The sequence below is a fragment of the Danio rerio genome, chromosome 11, assembly GCF_049306965.1.
Source record: "Danio rerio strain Tuebingen ecotype United States chromosome 11, GRCz12tu, whole genome shotgun sequence".
Lineage (NCBI taxonomy): Eukaryota > Metazoa > Chordata > Actinopteri > Cypriniformes > Danionidae > Danio > Danio rerio.
Genome location: NC_133186.1, coordinates 38,385,001 through 38,403,296, shown reverse-complemented (window position 1 = coordinate 38,403,296; position 18,296 = coordinate 38,385,001). Strand labels below are relative to the sequence as shown.

Sequence of the window (18,296 nt, the reverse complement as noted above, 5' to 3'; positions counted from 1 at the left end):
TCTGCCTAAAGAATGCTCAATATTTACAGCTGTAGCCCGTGCTTTACTTTTAGCACTGGAATATATAGAAAATGTCCAACAAAGGAACTCTATTATTTTTACATACTTCAAATCCAGTTTAATTCATCTTTATGTCTATATTGCTTTTACAATGTAGATTGTGTCAAAGCAGCTTCACATAGAAGATAATAGTAAATTGAAACAGTGTCAGTTAGTTTTCAGTGTTGAGGTTCAGTTTATTTTAGTTCAGTGTGGTTTATTATTCACTGCTGGGAGTTCAAACTGAGCAAATCCATCGATGCTCAGCTCCACAAGTCCTGAACTATTTAAGCCAGTGACGACAGCGGCAAGGAAAAGACTTCACCAATTGGTGAAAATGAAGGATTATAAAACCTTGAGAGAAACCATGCCTTTAAGTGATGGAATCCTAAAAAAATGATCATTTTTTGATTGATAGTTTTTTAACCAAAGTTCAACATCTACAAAAGCAGTTTTATCACATCATTTTTTGCTGGGTTTTAGGACATGTTGGGCTTTCAGAAAATGAGCGAGCTGATGTAGCTGCTAAAGACGATTTAAAGCAAGTGGTGAACAAATGCCAAATTCCTCGTTCAGAGATGAGACCCTTTACCAACATTAACATTTTAAATAAGTGGCAAGAGAAGTGGGATGCATTAGAAAATAATAAATTGTATGAAATCTAAACTAAAATCTCAAACAGACATTTTAAGACTAGATTTGATCAAATGATTTTTATCAGAAGTCGTATTAAACATACAAGATTAACCCACAGCTTTTTACTTAAAGATGAAGACCCCACTCAATGTTTGTATACTGCATAACTCCCCTTACTGTAAAACATATTTTACTGGACTGTCCTGCTTTTAATGATTCCAGAAGACTTTTTTTATGAAATGAACTCCTTTAATTACATTTTTAACAAAGGAAAAATCTTAGAATTCTTATCATGCATTAACACTAAAAATAATTTATGTGTTCATCTGTTTGTTGTTTTTAATTGTATATCTATCATTGAAATGTTCTTGCCATGAAAATAGTTTGGGTTGCTGACATGACGTTAAATAAAAAATACATAACATTGCATCTACAAGCACAGATTAACTCAATAAAGAAAAAAATATGAATTAAATAAACAATACTTTATTGTTTTCCGATGAGCCTAATTGTATTGAGCATACAGTAAATGAATAATCAAATGTAAAATAATGCTGCATAGTCTTCGTTGTGTAAATAATTCAATAAAATGAATCGTTATTCATTTTTCAGAGTTATGAATGGGACAATTTCTTATATCTTTATGCATTTAAAGTCATCATACAATCAGAGGCCTCAAAAAAACACTTGCGAATGATTTTAATCTAGTGATAAATTATAAATGACTATTGTGAATGATCACAATGAGATTTCGATGCTGAAACTATATATTCTACAGCCCTACTTCTTATTTTTTTTAATTCTTTTTTTTTAGTTTTAATGAACATACAAAGATAAACAAAAAAAATTACAAAGACAAAGATATCAGTAGACAAGTATAGCAGCAAAAGTCATAAAAAATAAATAAGTAAACATACCATCAGCATACAAAAATCGTAATACATAAATAAAGTTCTGCTGTGATTGAGTAAAGTCACACATATTATGAAAATACACCAGAGGTGTTCGGAGAGTCAGATGTTCATTAGAGGCATCCATCTTTTATGAAAGACATCCCCTTTGTTTCTTAAGTATTATAGATATTGTTCCAAGAGCATTGTTTCATTCAAGAGTTGTATGAACAGTTCAAATGTTGGAGGCCTTTGTTGTTTCCAGTTGAGCAAAATGCATTTTGTCCCTAGATAGGAAATAAGACTCTCTTTATTGAAGTAGGACCAAGTGTCTTGTTCAGTTCTGTACCAAAGAGGTATAGTATTTGTGTGTTGTCCAATGGAAGTTCCAAAGCTTTGGCTGTAATGTCCTGTACTGCTTTCCAGAAAACTTTTAGCTTTTTGCATTCCTAAAAGAACATGCATGATTGATCCTGATTAGGTTTTACATCTGTGACACCTGGATGATGCATTGAGGTACATTTTGCTCAAACGAAGTGGGGTCAGATACATCCTATGCATAAATGTATAATTTTGTTAAAATATTCTGTTATTTTAAAGGGGAATGAGAGTATTCTGGCATATAGTCTTCCACTGATCATCATCAAAATTATATTCCAAATCTCTTTGCCACACGTTTTTAATTGATCCAGTGAAGAGTTGTAATATTCTAATAGTGCAGAATACATCTCAGAGATCTTTCCTTTTAAAGATTCAGAATTCACCAAAATCTCCTCTATGTTGGAGAGCTTTAGGGATAGTTGACTTCTCTTTTCATAATTATCAAATGGCGAATTTGCAGATATTTATAAAGCTCCTGTCTTGGTATATTGAACTCTTGCGTTAGGTCAGAGAACGATTTAAGGGTACAATTGATAAACAGATCTCAAAACTGACATATACCATGTTCCTTCCACTTTATAAACAAAGATAAATGCCCAGCCCTAAGTTTCCCACAACACTGGTGCTGTTAAGTTCACTGCCCCTATTCACTGCCTCTTTGTATTTTCATTAAAACCATTTATAATTGGTATGTATTTTTTAATTAAAAGTTTTTTTTTTGTGAATTTCTTTTGTAAATTTTTATGCCTATTTCATATATTTCTTTTTTATTTTTGTTGTGTTGTTTGGTAATTATTGAAAAATGTAAAACTGATGAAAACAACAAACAAAAAATGGCAGCTGTGGTTGCCAGAATTTAACCATTAAAAATATGGTAGGGATGTAAAAGAAATTTCTAAATTTTTACAGTAAATTAATGCATTGTGATTGGTATTTTTAATGCATTCATTTATTCATTTATTCATTTTCTTTTTAGCTTAGTCCCTTTATTAATCCAGAGTCGCCACAGTGGAACAAACCGCCAACTTATCCAGCATATGTTTTACTCAGCGCATGCTCTTCCAGCTGCAACCCATCTCTAAGAAACATTCATACACACTCATTCACACACATACACTACGGACAATTTAGCTTACCCAATTCACCTGTACCACATGTCTTTGGACTGTGGGAGAAATCTGAGCTTTCAGAAGAAACCCATGCGAACGCAGGGAGAACATGCAAACTCCACACAGAAACGCCAACTGATTCAGCCGAGGCTCGAAAATGCGACCTCCTTATTTTTGATGCATTATAAATGTTAATAAAAGTCTTATTTTGAACTTTTCAAGGTTAAATTTTATTGGAAAAAAGATTAAGGTCCCATATGCAATTCAAAAACATAAATAAATGGGCAAAAATAAAAACAAAAATCACGATATATTATCAGAACAAATATGATCAGGAGGAAGAAAACTTTGGCCACAGATATGCTTGTGATACTAAAGTCACATTAAAGTAGTAAGTGCAACGATATCAAAACAAAGCACAATTATATGGATCGTTTGCAGCACAAACTTATTATTTAAAATGATTTGTTTCAGTACTTTCAAATGGAATATCCCCAAACCTGAAATTTGCTACACATAAATCTAAGAAAGTGGAAAGGATTTTATCACATCTTAATCTGTTTTTTGTTTTGTCCGCAGGCACGACACAAAGTGGAGCAAAATGTCGGACAAGATGTCCAGTTTCCTCCACATCGGGGACATCTGCTCCCTGTATGCGGAGGGCTCCACCAATGGATTTATCAGCACATTGGGGTAAGAAAACCTTTCACCATTAACACATATGCTTTTTAAACAACTTGGTGAAAATACAGGAGCACAAGAGGAAGAAGAAAGTGAGGCTTCAGAACTTAGAAAAGGGAAGTGACGGAGAAATGTGCGGTTGTGTAATATTGTAGATTGAGCTGTTTGTTTGAGCATCGACATTGCAATATGTGTATCCTCACATACATTGGAGGATGTGCAATTTTAAGTCTACATTACAGAATGCATATCAATTTACTGCAGAGTTGTTTTGTGCACTGAAAAAAGATTCGGTGGATTTACACATTTTTAAAGGTAAGTTGTTGCAAACAATTAATATGGGCTAACATTAATCAATTGATTTTGTTTAAATTCAGCACATATAAATGGTGTGCAACCACTAAAAAATTTTGAATAGGATTTTTTAAAGTGTACTGAATGTGTTTTAAGGCCTGTTAGGACGCATACTTCATTCCAATGTGTTACTTTTTCATGTTTTTTCTACTGTATGTAAACACACTGTACTGTGTGACTGCTTAAGTCTCATGTAGTTTGCACTCAGATACGAGTGTCGGGTTTTTAAGATTCATTTACAAACTATTCGCTGCACTGAAGGTATTCACCTCGAAGGAATAAACTCAGTCTGAAGGGTAAGAGAACAGAAAATCATTTTACTCATTATCATTTTATAATTTACGGAGCTGTCTGTGCAACCGGTGCGTAAATGAATCGCTTGATGCTTCACTGAGAGAGTACGCAGCCTTCCGGTATCTGCAGACACTTCCAAAACAGCAACACAAAGGGAAGAAATCAGTGTGTTGCGGATCTGCCCAATGTATTATTGAGCCTTTCTAATTTAAAATTTCAGGTAGGCATACTTTGTGTGAAGAGCAGGTAACCCTTTACTCCAGTGTTAAGAATGTGATCTGCTGATCTAACAGACACAGTGCAACATGATTAAGGGTGCTTTCACACCTGTGAATCGATTCAGTTGTTCGGAAACAGAGATTACAATTGTTACATTGTTGCTCTTTGCTCTTTGAGCGGTTCACTTTCACACTGCAAAGTTTCTAATCGGACTAAGAGCTAAAACAAGTCACGTGCGAGTAAACTCTCCTTACACTGGTCAGTGTGTCGGGGTTTATTTTGCAGCGTCCCGCTCAGCTGTCAGGAGAGATGGTGGTTTGGTGGTGATTGACAGGGTGCGGGCGCGACGTGTCTGAGGAGAGACGCAGTGGGGAGGGGTGAGAAGGGTGCGCGGCGATGCATATTTGAGGACCGGGAGATAGACGCGAGATTACTGGGAGATCATCACTCGTTTGCGGGCATCCGGAGACTCGCGAAATTTCCCGCCCTACTCATAATTCTCTCTTCATATAGCCGTAAGCCTATTACATATCTATAAAACACTGTGATATTACCGCGCTCGGAACGGATCCCTTTCTCACTGCAGTCGAACCGCTCCAGGGTTCGTTTCAATCAAGCCGAGACCACCTCATTCAAGCGATCTCGGAGCGATTACTTTGGCGCGGAATAGAGCGCGATTGCCCTGTTTACATATGCCAAACGAACTGCACTAACTGGGCAATCGAGACACGTTCCGAAACAAAAGTTCGAAACAAAAGTTCCGAAACAAACTCCATGTTGCATGTCAAAATGAACCTATTTAATACAAAACTAAATGCATTCCTTCACTGATTATTTAAGCTAGCAGGAACAAATAGAGAAAGTTTTTTGTGTTGTCATAGACGTGACAAGCAATTTAAATTGTGAAGGAATGGAGAATGATTGACAGGCACGGTGGGGGGAAGCGCTGAACTGAACATGAATTCAAGCATTTGAATATTAATTTGTACTTCACATTAAGATTTCTGCAGATTTTTAGCCCATCATTAATTCTGTTTACTTACTTGAGTAAATGTGTGTAAATCTAAATTTATTCAGTTTTTTAATTAATTACAGTATGATTATTGACTAATTTGAAAATGTTCATCTGATTTATGTACAATGCAGTTTGTAAAGTAATATTTTCTGTCTTTTATTAGATTTGCAATTTAAACATTAAATAAAAGTTAAAAAGGTATTACTTTTTATTTCACTAATTAAGGTTTTAGTTATGATACTCCCAAAATAATTCCGCAGAAATCCACAGATTTTTACCAAAATTCTCAGCAGAAACAGCAAAAAACAGATTCTTTGTGGCCCTGGCTCTAGCTAATAGCTAATGGCTTCAGAACATGTGGGATATAGTAGGCATTTGGCGGGTGTTAATGTAATGCCCTGATAGGCTACCTTCATTGCTTTTGTTGGATTATATATTACACAGAATGTAACACATGTGCAAGATCGGATTTGGATTGGCATCAGCTGGCCAATACCCGATCCAGCAAAAATATGCAGTATCAAACCGATATCCGATCCCAGTATGCGGATCAGTGCATCCCTAGGCAGCATGTAAAATGCTTGTGCCCATTAGAAAACCATTCAAAAAGTCAACTCAATAAGTTTCAATAATAAATGATTATTTACTGTAATCTGAAGTGTCCACAATATCAATTCTGTGCATGTTGATTGTCACAATATATTGAGTTTTTAAATATCGGCATACTCATCCTCAGTTCACTTTTCAATATTCAGCTCTAGTGTTTCTCACGGAAATGAAGCCAAGTCTCGACGCTGCCCTCTTAATGTCCTTCCCCTGGAAATGAGATTGTGCCGTCTTTGCTTAATCACACCCTGCCACCTCCTGGCAATCAGCCCCATTTGTGAACACACACACACATCACCACCCAACGTCACCCAACAATGGAAACAAAAGCAAACGCAGAGCTTTGAACAACACAACGCTGACAGATCTCGCAGTTGTTGTGCCATGTAATCACGTTCTCCGCCATGCATCTTCATGAGCTGGGGCTATTTTTAGCCACGCTGGTGTAATGTACTGTAGTGTGTAGTGTTTGTGTTCCCGCAACAGAGTGACCTTAGCATGGAGGGGATAATGAACCACCTGTCCTGCAGCTGGGCACAGGGAGGCACACAGTGGCGGTGTGATGAGAAATAGATGTCTTGGTGTTCATATGGCTGCTTCGCTCAGGTACAAACAGACCTGAGTCCTGTCCGTTAGTGACTGGAGAGTGTGAAAATCAGCTGTCGGGTCACATTTAGTGAATGAATGAACACTGAATGCAAATTAAGTATGGGCTTGTTGGTGGTACATTTGCATATTCTTGTTTCAAAGCCTCTGAAGACTTTTTAGAGCACTTCTAAGGAAATAAAGACCTTGCATTCACGCTTATTCATGACTTTCTTTTGCATAAGCAATTCTAGACTTGCATTTTAGAATTTTAGACATTATTTTTGTTGTAGACATCCAAGTTCTTACTATTGGATTTAGGGCTGCACGAATCTGGCATAAATGTGAATCACAAATTATTTTTTTGCTTAAAATCAAGATCAGAATTTTTTCACGATTCCGTAAAAATTTAAAATAAATGTTAATATGATTAGCCTATTATTATTGTTAATTCTCAAACATATGGTAAAACAACAATAGTAATATTAGGCCTATGAGTAGGTCTACTGTTGCTTAAAATGCTAAATATTCTATAGTCTTAAGTGGACTTAAACAGACTTTCAACATGTCCTGTTTGTTAATTCACAGTAAAATGATGACATCAGAATATAACTATTCAAAATTTTAAAGTAGATTTATTATGTTTAAGACATGTGCTTGTCATCTGTTATTGACAACATTATTAGACCATCTGTTTTCACTGGTAAAATTAGAATTTTGTCATTATCAGATTCCTATTTGCATTATATTCAACATTTTATATAGGCTAGGGTTGTTATACAGTAAACATTTATTTTCATGCACAACACTTTGTGTTTGCTATGAAAGAAGAAACATCAAAAGCTTGTCGTAATCTTAGCTCTAAAATGCGATATGATTATTTAAATGATGTGCGCACAGGTTTCACTTTCACTTCCGAGTGCTGTTCATGGCTGATGTTACTGGAAAAAAAAAAACATGCACGCGAATCAAACCTCTCGCATGGCCCTCAAACAATCGCTCTGTGCAACAAATGGAACATTTTTTACAACTTCACTACCTGTTATTCACAGCCTATGCAGGTTGTGTTCACTAAAGTAGGCACGCGCGCATTCTCGGTAGTAAAAAAACAGCTTGCGGTCAGCTCACGTGTGATTTCGCTGCCATGAATACATCATTACATGAAGACAGAAATGTCATTTTTGGGTGAATTATACCTCATAAATACAGTATGTGGCACTTTTCACACCATTTGAAGGTGTCAGTGTTGCTGTGAAGACTTGTGCGACTGCCTTACTTCTCTCATAACCTTGAAAATATAATTGGCTAAATCGTAGAAAAGCTGAATTAAGATCGTGTGTAGAGTCGAATCGAGATCGAGATATTTTTTTGATTAATCGTGCAGCCCTAATGCGATTGCTATTTTATTTTATTTTATTTTATTTTATTTTATTTTATTTTTTCAGATAATATTTTTATTGAATGTTTTTAGTGAAAAAAAAACATCAAAAATTTACATTAAGTAATAATATACATCATTCATAATAATTTAAATCCTGACCCCCACATGAAAAATTATAATAAGAAAATACTAATAATACAACTTCAATTCAATTGTAATTAATTAAACAAATAATCAAACAGTGGGGCGGCACGGTGGCTCTGTGGTTAGCACTGTCGCCTCACAGCAAGAAGGTCGCTGGTTCGAGTCCCAGCTGGGCCAGTTGGCATTGCTGTTTGGAGTTTCTCCACATGCATGTTCTTCCCATGTTGGCGTGGGCTTCTCCGGGAGCTCTGGTTTCCCCCACAGTCCAAAGACATGCACTATAGGTGAATTGGAGATAAAAAATTGGTCATAGTGAATGAGTGTGTGTGTAAATGTGAGAGTGTATGGGTGTTTCCTAGTACTGGGTTGCGGCTGGAAGGGCGCTGCGTAAAACATATGCTGGGATATTTGGTGGTTCATTCCGCTGTGGCAACCCCTGATGAATGAGGGTTTAAACCAGGGGTGTCCAAACTCAGGATGTCCTAAAGATCTTAGCTCCAACTTGCCTCAACCCACCTGTGAGGTTGTTTCTAGAAAGCTTTGTATGAGTTTGATTAGCTAGCCCAGGTGTGTCTCATTGTGGTTGGAACTAAACTTTGCAGGACACAGGCCCTCCAGGACACCCCTGGTCCAAGTCGAAGGGAAAATTAATGAAATAAACAAACAAATAGAAAATAATGACATATAATACAAAATTATTTTACAAAAGGCAGATTACATTATTTTTGTCCAGGCTGAGATTGGATTGCTATTTTGATAAAAAAAAAAGAATCTACATTTTTGTTTGGATTTTTAATAACTGTAATCATTCATTCATTCATTCATTTTCTTGTCGGCTTAGTCTCTTTATTAATCCAGGGGTGCCACAGTGGAATGAACTGCCAACTTATCCAGCAAGTTCTTACACAGCGGATGCCCTTCCATTCGCAACCCATCTCTGGGAAACATCCACACACACATTCACACACACACTCATACACTACGGACAATTTAGCCTACCCAATTCATCTGTACCGCATGTCTTTGGACTGTGGGGGAAACCGCAGCACCCAGAAGAAACCCACGCGAACGTAGTAAGAACATGCAAACTCCACTCAGAAACGGCAACTTAGCCGAGGCTTGAACCAGCGACTTTCTTCCTGTGAGGAGACAGCACTACCTACTGCGCCACTGCTTCCCCCCTAGCTGTAATTAAACAATGTTTTCTGTGTTTTTGTGCTGTCCGGTTTTAATAAGTGTATATATGGAACTAAAACTATAAGTAGATTGTTGTCCTTTTTCTATTAAACCTTGAATCATTCATTTAAATGATTCATTTAAAAAAATGATTCATTTAAAGCTTCGGATTGATTTTAAAATATTACTTCTAACTTTCAAGACACTTCATAATCTTGCTCCTCAATATCTCACAGAACTTCTCCATATTTATACCCCTTCTTGCACTCTTAGATCAGCCAACTCTTTCTCCCTGGTACCTCCTCACACTCGATTAAGCACAATAGGAGACAGATCATTTAGCTCTATGGCTCTTCGGCTATGGAACTCGCTTCCCCTGGATCTAAGGAGTAGTGATAGTCTTCACACTTGTAACCTCTTAGGGCTTAGTGGCCACATACGTGGACAGCACATTTTAGCTCTTAAGTGGCTATTTAAAATACTTTGAGTGTTATATATTTTGGTACAGACATACAGTGTCATCCTGCAACTATTTTGCAGCATATAAAATGTCCCAAACACTATTTTTAACTGTCCAAAATGGACAAAAAAAATTTGTTTTTACTCTCTGATAGTCAGTACACGTACAGCCAGGAAAAACTGTTTTATGTCTACATATATGGACATCATTATTCTCTAAAGTACATAATATCAAAAGATAATACTTGGGTTTTATTCTAATTATGTTCCAATGAGCCCAAATAGCAAAGAGAAATAAAAATACATGTAAAAAAACACCTTGGGCCTTAAGAGGTTAAATCTCATCTAAAGACCCATATTTTTAAAGCAGGCTTTCCTTTAATAATTTTTATCATGTTATTTTATATTCGCGATGTGTTTATACCTGCAGCTTCTTGCATGCATTTAGAATGCTTATTTGGTAAATTCTTTTTTTTTTTAATTAATTGTTTTTATTTGTTCAGGTATGGCTGTCGATGATTATCATTTTTATTAGGCGACCTTGGGTGTCTAAGGCGCCATTAACAAATAAAATGAATTATTATTATTATTTTTCATCTATAAACATAGCAAGTGACTGTATTAGATCATGAGTTCACTTTGGTGGACAGAATGGTCATTGAATCAATGACTAAAAAGATTCACATTTATTTTAAAACAGATTCATTCATGATGGAAAAATTGCAGTGTTACTTTGTGTGGAGAAAACTAGGAAAAAGCTGACATTGGTGAATCCAAAAAACAAAATAAATAAACAAAACAGGCAAGACTGTGTCTAAGATTGCAGTTGTATGACTATGTCAATTTTAACTTCTTGTTTGCTGAAAGTGGCATGGTTGGCTTAGTGGTTAGCAATGTTGCCTCACAGCAAAAAGGTCCATGGTTCAAGTCCGGGCTGGGTCAGTTGGTGTTTCTGTGTGGAGTTTGCATGTTCTCATTGTGTTTGCATGGGTTTCCTCCGGGTGCTCCGGTTTCCCCCACACGTCAACCCTATGGGTGAATTGGGTAAGCTTAATTGTCCGTAGTGTATGTTTGTGAATGAGAGTGTATGGGGGTTTCCTAGTGATGGGTTGCAGCAGGAAGGGCGTCCACTGCGTAAAACATATGCTGGATAAGTTGGTGGTTCATTCTGCTGTGGCAACCCCTGATTAATAAAGGGACTAAGCCGAAAAGAAAATGAATAAATGTTTGCTGAAACAAGAAGTCAATATTGAATTTTGCAATATTAAAGTCAATATAAAATTTTGCAATCACACAATCATGTACTGATATTCTGGGAAACTCCAGTCTTTATGGTGTGATATTGCTGTAATATGTTAAACCTAAATAAAACAATTCAGGTATTTTTTTTGCTTTCATAAGCTGAATTATAGACTCTTTTTAACCACCTTCTCATAGACTTTATCACAATGCTTTTTGGATACTTTGTGATTTTTTTGTATCAAAGTGTAGTGATATATTGACTGAAGTCAGCTTACACACTCTTAAATACCAGTTGGCGGTTCATTCCGCTGTGGCGACCCTGGACTAATAAAGGGACTAAGCCAAGACAAGAAAATTAATGAATTAACAGTTTTGTATGTTTTGCGCATTTCTATGTATTTCAGATGTTTGATTTAAAAAAGTGATCTGCTAAAATACTTTAGATTTTCTGTTTGAATCGATATACAGCATGGGAAATAAGTGTTGAACACGACATGTTTTTTCCTGGGAATAACATTTCTAAAGGAGCTGTTGACATGGAACTGAACCAGATTTTGGTGAAAATCCAAACAATCCAAACATAAACATAAAACAAAAATGAGTTCTATGTAACAATGGAAAGACGCTGTGAGAAAGTGCTACTAAAATGTATTTAATACTTGATATAAAAGGCTTTTTGAAAGTCACATGAATTGATCAGGTGTGAGTTTTTCACAGACTTAAACAGAGTGTAAAAATCTTGATGGTTCTGTGGGTCTGTCAATCTGATCTTTAATTTATATGCTCTATTGGATTTAAGTCAGGTGATTGGCTGGGCCATTCGACAGCTTGATTTTCTTTCTCTGAAACCATTTGAGAGTTTTCTTGGCTGTGTTTTGGATCATTGTCTTGCTGAAATGTCCACTCTGGTTTCATCTTCATCATCCTGCTAATGTAGATGTTGAACTGAAGCAGCTAATATTAAATTACAATGAGGAAGAGTATAGGGTTGCTGAAGAATTACTGAAAGATTTCTGTCTGGGCTTTCACTGCCTTTCTACACCTCCATTTCTTCATGTTTTCAATACGTTTTCTTGCATCATTTCATTTTATTATGCATAACTTAATTAGTAAACTAATTAGATTTTTTTTCTTAGGTTGTCATTAAATTTCAAGTCAATGGCACCTTTGGAAATATGTTTTTCCAAAGAGAAAAATGGTGACGTGTCCAATACTTATTTTCCCTGCTGTATCTGTAATGCATGTGAATATATTTAGCTAAATTTGGTTCATTCTGATACACCAATGATACCCAAAATGCTTTTCTGTTCCGTTTAATATATAATAAATACTGCTAATAATGTCCACAAAATGTATTTGCACGTGCATTTCAGGTCTTTAAATGGTGTGTTGGTTTCATTTGAATGTCTGAATGTGCATGTACATTGTACACATGTACTGTGATGCCAAAAATTCCAGTTCAGGCTTGCAGCTTAGATTTTGATGTGCAGCCAGGAACATATAAGGCTATATGAGCGGACTCTTGCTCAGATTTTCACTTACAAAATGTAGATGAATTTTTTGACAAATGAAGAATAAAGTTTCTTTTATTTGGTATTTTAAGACACATTGCTTCCACTGCTTTCATCTTCTTTGTAAGAGTTCACCTTTTCAGTAACTCATTCCGGCTTACTGAGAACCAGGAAAAGTAATAATAAGCTAATTGTGGTGTCAGTTTATTATCATTAGATGATTTGATCAAGGTAAATTGACACTGGGTCATATGAAGCGTAAAAAGCTAACACTGTGGCTCATATACATTCAAGCAGATAAACCTTTCAGGAAACAGAAAGATCTCAATGTTTGTTCATCATTTCACTGTCAAATATTTCCTGTATATTAATACTTCAATACTTTACATGTGATAGCATTTTAATGTAGGAGAAACATGTACATAAAAATATTTCTAAATTGGAGAAAAAAAAATCATTTTGTTTATATATACACACGCATACCTTTTAAATCTGTATAAATATATATTTTTATTATTCATGAATGCCTGTATAATTTAATTAAATTTCTTTTTCCACTTTCCAGATAAGATATCTGGTAAGATAAGATATAATAATATCTTGCATTATTAACATAATAAATAGTAAATAAATAGATTTTTTCCCCTAATTTGAATGGGTATGCTAACCTTTCTGCTTGCCAGAATAACTCTTTTTGATTACATATTTCTTTAAATGTCGTGGCTTATTTAATCATGTAATCATCTACAAATAGCACTCTAGTACTCTGAGTTCTGTTAAAGTCTAACCCCCTCAAAATCAGTGCAGAAAAAGCAAGAAAAAGAGGTACAAAAATAGAGCTAGTCAATATATTTCCTCCATTGAAGTTGTCTGACTCATGTCTCTCTTGTCTACAGTCTGGTGGACGACCGCTGTGTGGTACAACCAGAATCTGGAGACCTGAACAACCCTCCTAAGAAGTTTCGAGGTAAGGCCGCGTTTATGCACTTGCTGACTTTGAGGTGTTTTAAAGCTTTCAGTGGAAAATAGCCCTTTTAGCTTTAATTTAAAGCAATACTACACTTTTTTTTGGGGGGTGGGGGGGGGGGGGGTGTGGAATATATGCTTGTTTTATGCAATCTTATTGTGAAATAGTTCAGCATTTTTAAATCCATTTAGCTGATCTCTGTGTCTGGTGTGAATTTTTTTTAGCATAGCTTAGCATAGCTAATTGAATCTGATTAGGCCATTAGCATTTCTTTCAAAAAATTTTTTAATTTTTTATTTATTTTTATTTTTTTTTGTAGTTACATCATGTACTATAACCGATGAGAAATTAAAAGCTATTTTCTAGGCCGATATAACCATTCTGGTGTAATAATCAAGGAGTTTGCTGTCATATCATGCAGCAGGCACAATGATATTACACAGCACTTGAAAATAATCTCCAGCACCAAGCCCGACACTTTAACCACCAGTTAGAATCTGCATAATATTGAATTGAATTAAATTAAATTTAATAATATTTTATTTTATTTTGTATTAATTTGTTTAATTTAATTTAACTATTTAATTTCATTTAATTAATTTTTTGTTTTATTTAATATTATTTAATATTATTTTATTTTGTATTAATTTGTTTCATTTAATTTAACTTTTTAATTTAACTTAACTTTTTTATTTTGTTTTATTTTATTTTATTTTATTTTATATCATTTTATTTTATTTTATTTTGTCTTGTTTTTTTTTTGTTTTGTTTAATATTATTTTATTTTATTTTGTATTAATTTGTTTCATTTAATTTAACTTTTTAATTAATTTTGTTTTGTTTTGTTTCGTTTTATTAAATATTATTTTATTTTATTTTGTATTAAATAATGAGTGTGTGTATTATTTGTTTCATTTAATTTTACTTTTTATTTAATTTTATTTTTTTAGCTCATGTCCATGTAGGCCTGTACTGTTGCAATCTAATTTGAATATAGAATCAATTCTGAACTTTGGAGAATTAATTTAGAATCAATAGAGAAAGAATCCTGATGCATCAATGAATACTTTTTTTTTTAACCCCAACAGTTACCTACAAAATTATTATGTAAACACAAACTTTTACTTTGTATGTAAATAGTCACGATTAGTCATTTGACAGCACTAGTTGTTGCGCAATCCATGCAATAAATGATGTGCTTGATTGAGCTTCTTTATTTTTATTGTAGCATAAATACTACTGGTAGAAAGAACCAGAAAATAATTGAACAGGCCTATTAAGTGTACCTTAATAGTTTTTTAATAATTTACTAACTCATTCTGAATGATCCTAAAAACCCTCAACTACTCTTAAATACAAATGGTTTGTAAATAATGCGAAACTTAATTCAGTAATGAAAAATAAATCAATAACTAAGTATGACAATACAATTATTAAGCACATTTGAAATATGTTTGTAAGTCAAGAAAACAGCATTTGTAGCTGCAGTTATAAACTGCTTACTAACGATTAATAATTTAGAGTTAATGCTTAACAGATAATAAAATCACTGTTTGCTAATGCTTAATAAATGATTTATAGTGTGTAGTTATTATAAAGTGATACCACAAAATATGATACATGAGAGAAAGCACATGCAGAGTTTAGTTTCGATTGTAACACGCATTTCTGTCATTTTTCTGGTGAACTTGAATACCTTGATCAGCTGGTTCAGGTGTGGCTGCTGGAGGTAAAAATGACAGTTATTAAGAATGAAGTTGTGACTGAGTGTGTGATGCTCAAGAGACTTTGATTCTTTCCTCAAAAATTAAAGCTGTCAGATCATGTTACTAACCTTGTCCTTTGGGAAGTGCTGGGAGAATCCCCTGGGCCCCTTCTGTTCCTATGTTGCTTTAATCAGAAGCTGTCACATTGCAGCAATACAGTGTGCTGTCGTGTTGTCTTGCTCTTTTAATAGCCTGAGCATTTATTGAGAAGGTTTGAAGGCTCAGTGGTTAGCACTGTCACCTCACAGCAAGCCTAGTCGAGTCACGGTTGGGCCAGTTGGCATTGCTGTGTGGAGTTTGTATGTTCTCCAGTGTTCACGTGGGTTTCCTCCGGGTGCTCCGGTTACCCCCGCAGTCCAAAGAGATGTCATACGCTGTATGTGAATTAGGTGCACTAAGTTGGCTGTAATGTAAGTGTAGGCGACGCGGTGGCGCAGTGGGCAGCACATTTGCCTCACAGCAAAAAGGTCACTGGTTCGAGCCTCGGCTGGGTCCTACAACTATGTGGACACCTATTCATTCCACATATCGCTGTAAATTATACATTGTCGTTGTATTTGCACTATCTGTATTTTGTACTGTCTGGAGCCAGCACCTAAGCTTTTCACTCATCATAGCACACGTGCTGCTGTTGACGTGACAATAAAAGGGATTTGATTTGATTTGAGTTGGGATTTCTGTGTGGAGTTTGCATGTTCTCCCTGTTTCCTAAGGGTGCTCCGGTTCCCCCAACAGTCCAAGGACGTGTTAAAGGTGAATTGGGGAAGCTAAATTGTCTGTAGTGTATGTGTGTGAATGAGTGTGCATGGATGTTTCCCAGTGATGGTTTGCAGCTGGAAGGGCATCTGCTGCGTAAAGCATATGCTGGATGGTTGGCGGTTCATTTCGATGTGGTGACCCCAGATTAGTAAAGGGACTAAGCTGAGAAGAAAATGCATGAATGAATGAATGTATGAGTGTGTGTGAGTGTGTAAGGGTGTTTCCCAGTACTGGGCTGCAGCTAAAAGGGCATACCCTGCATAAAACATACACTGGAGTAGTTGGCGGTTCATTCCACTGTGGCGACTTCTGATAAATCAGAGACTACGCCGAAGGAAAAGGAATGAATGAATGAATGATCACATGTACATTTTGTAACTATACTCTGTGTGCAAAATGAATTGATATTGTGATATTTTTATTGTGTTTATTCTAAACAGAATCTTTTTGTTATTTTGTAAATAATAATAATATAATATAACTTGGAAAAATGTCACGAGTAGTTTACAGAAGAAAACAAAACGAATGTCTTACTTAAACATAAGGCACTTTTAGTTTTATCTTCTGTTGTTTATATATGAATAATATCGGGGCCCTATATTTACGCAATGTACAAATCATTGATGGAACCCCAGAAAGCAGATATAAAATCTCAATTTTATTTATAACACGGATTGCCACGCAATTTTTAAACCTATTTTAATTAATTTTTAAATGCCTGTTCTTTTCTGTGGTTTATTTACATGACAAATGAAATAACAGACATGCATTTTCCCTGTTTATGTGATGAAATATCATTAGTAAGTAACTAATTACTCTATCTCTAGAAACATTGATTCAAAGCTGAAACAGTTATGCCATGGAGATCATCCGAGAGACTTTAAAGACTTAAAAAAAAATAAAATTTATATATATATATATATAATTTATATATATAATTATATCTATAATTTATATATATATATATATATATATATATATATATATATATATATATATATATATATATATATATATATATATAAATTATAGATATAAAAATATATATTAGGGATGTAACGGTATCAGAATTTCACGGTACGGTAATACCTCGGTATGAATGTTACGGTACGGTATTTATTGAATCATTTACAGGAAAAAACAAAACTTATGAAAATACTCCAAAGAAGTGCCAAAAGTGTCAATGACATAAAAATTAGCCATCTATCTGTAAGCTTTGAAACAGGAACTTCAATTTTAATAACAAAAAAATATTAAACCATGTAAAAAAATAAAGTTTCAATTTAGTAGTGTTGAAAACTCATCACATTCAACATTTAATCACTCACTCACTTAGATAGAGATGGGTTTAAAGGAAAATTATCAAATAATTATAATCTGGTAAAAGCTGGTATCTCTGGGTATTTACAATGTCCCCTGCAACAGAAAAAAACCCTCTCATTTGGGACTGAGGTTTCTGGGACAAGAGAGATATGACTTGGCCCAGGTTGACAGCAGTGGGGTAACGTTGTGCATTGTCTTTCCCCCACTTGAGAGGACAAGCCATGAGTGAGATAGAGGTCTCATGTCTGCATCAATCTGAACAGTGTGCTGACAACACCGCTATTCAGTAAGCGCGCGACAACACAGCTGATAAGAACTCACACGACAACACCGCTATTCAGTACGCGCGCGACAACACAGCTGATAAGAACTCGCGCGACAACACCGCTATTCAGTACGCGCGCGGCGACAACACAGCTGATAAGAACTCGCGCGACAACACCGCTATTCAGTAAGCACGCGACAACACAGCTGATAAGAACTCGCGCAATAACACTGCTATTCAGTACGCGCGCGACAACACAGCTGATAAGAACTCGCGCGACAACACCGCTATTCAGTACGCGCGCGGCGACAACACCCGCTTTAGGGTTTTCCAGCTCTTTTTCATCCCCGCTTCTAGCAGCACACTCCATTTCCGCATTACTGGATCTGTAGCGACAACAGACCGCAAGGGATGATGGTCAAGCATGGGCTGATGGGAATTGTAGTTTTCGCTACCTCCCGTTCGCTTCATTCGCCTGAGCAAATTTTCTCAGA

General features: G+C 35.4%; 1 protein-coding gene across 48 annotated transcripts in view; it reads left to right on the top strand.

Annotated features, from left to right (window-relative positions):
- Positions 1–18,296, top strand: part of itpr1b (inositol 1,4,5-trisphosphate receptor, type 1b) — a 246,804-nt gene that overhangs the window by 6,573 nt on the left and 221,935 nt on the right. For all 48 annotated transcript variants that reach the window (XR_012387289.1, XR_012387286.1, XR_012387284.1 and 45 more), the window contains exons 2-3: positions 3,635–3,748; positions 13,619–13,689. Coding sequence is in view for 39 of the 48 variants with exons in the window: in XM_068224410.2 (XP_068080511.2) it covers positions 3,657–3,748; positions 13,619–13,689 (163 nt within the window). In the remaining 9 variants the exon portion in view is untranslated. The remainder of the gene's footprint in view (positions 1–3,634; positions 3,749–13,618; positions 13,690–18,296) is intronic.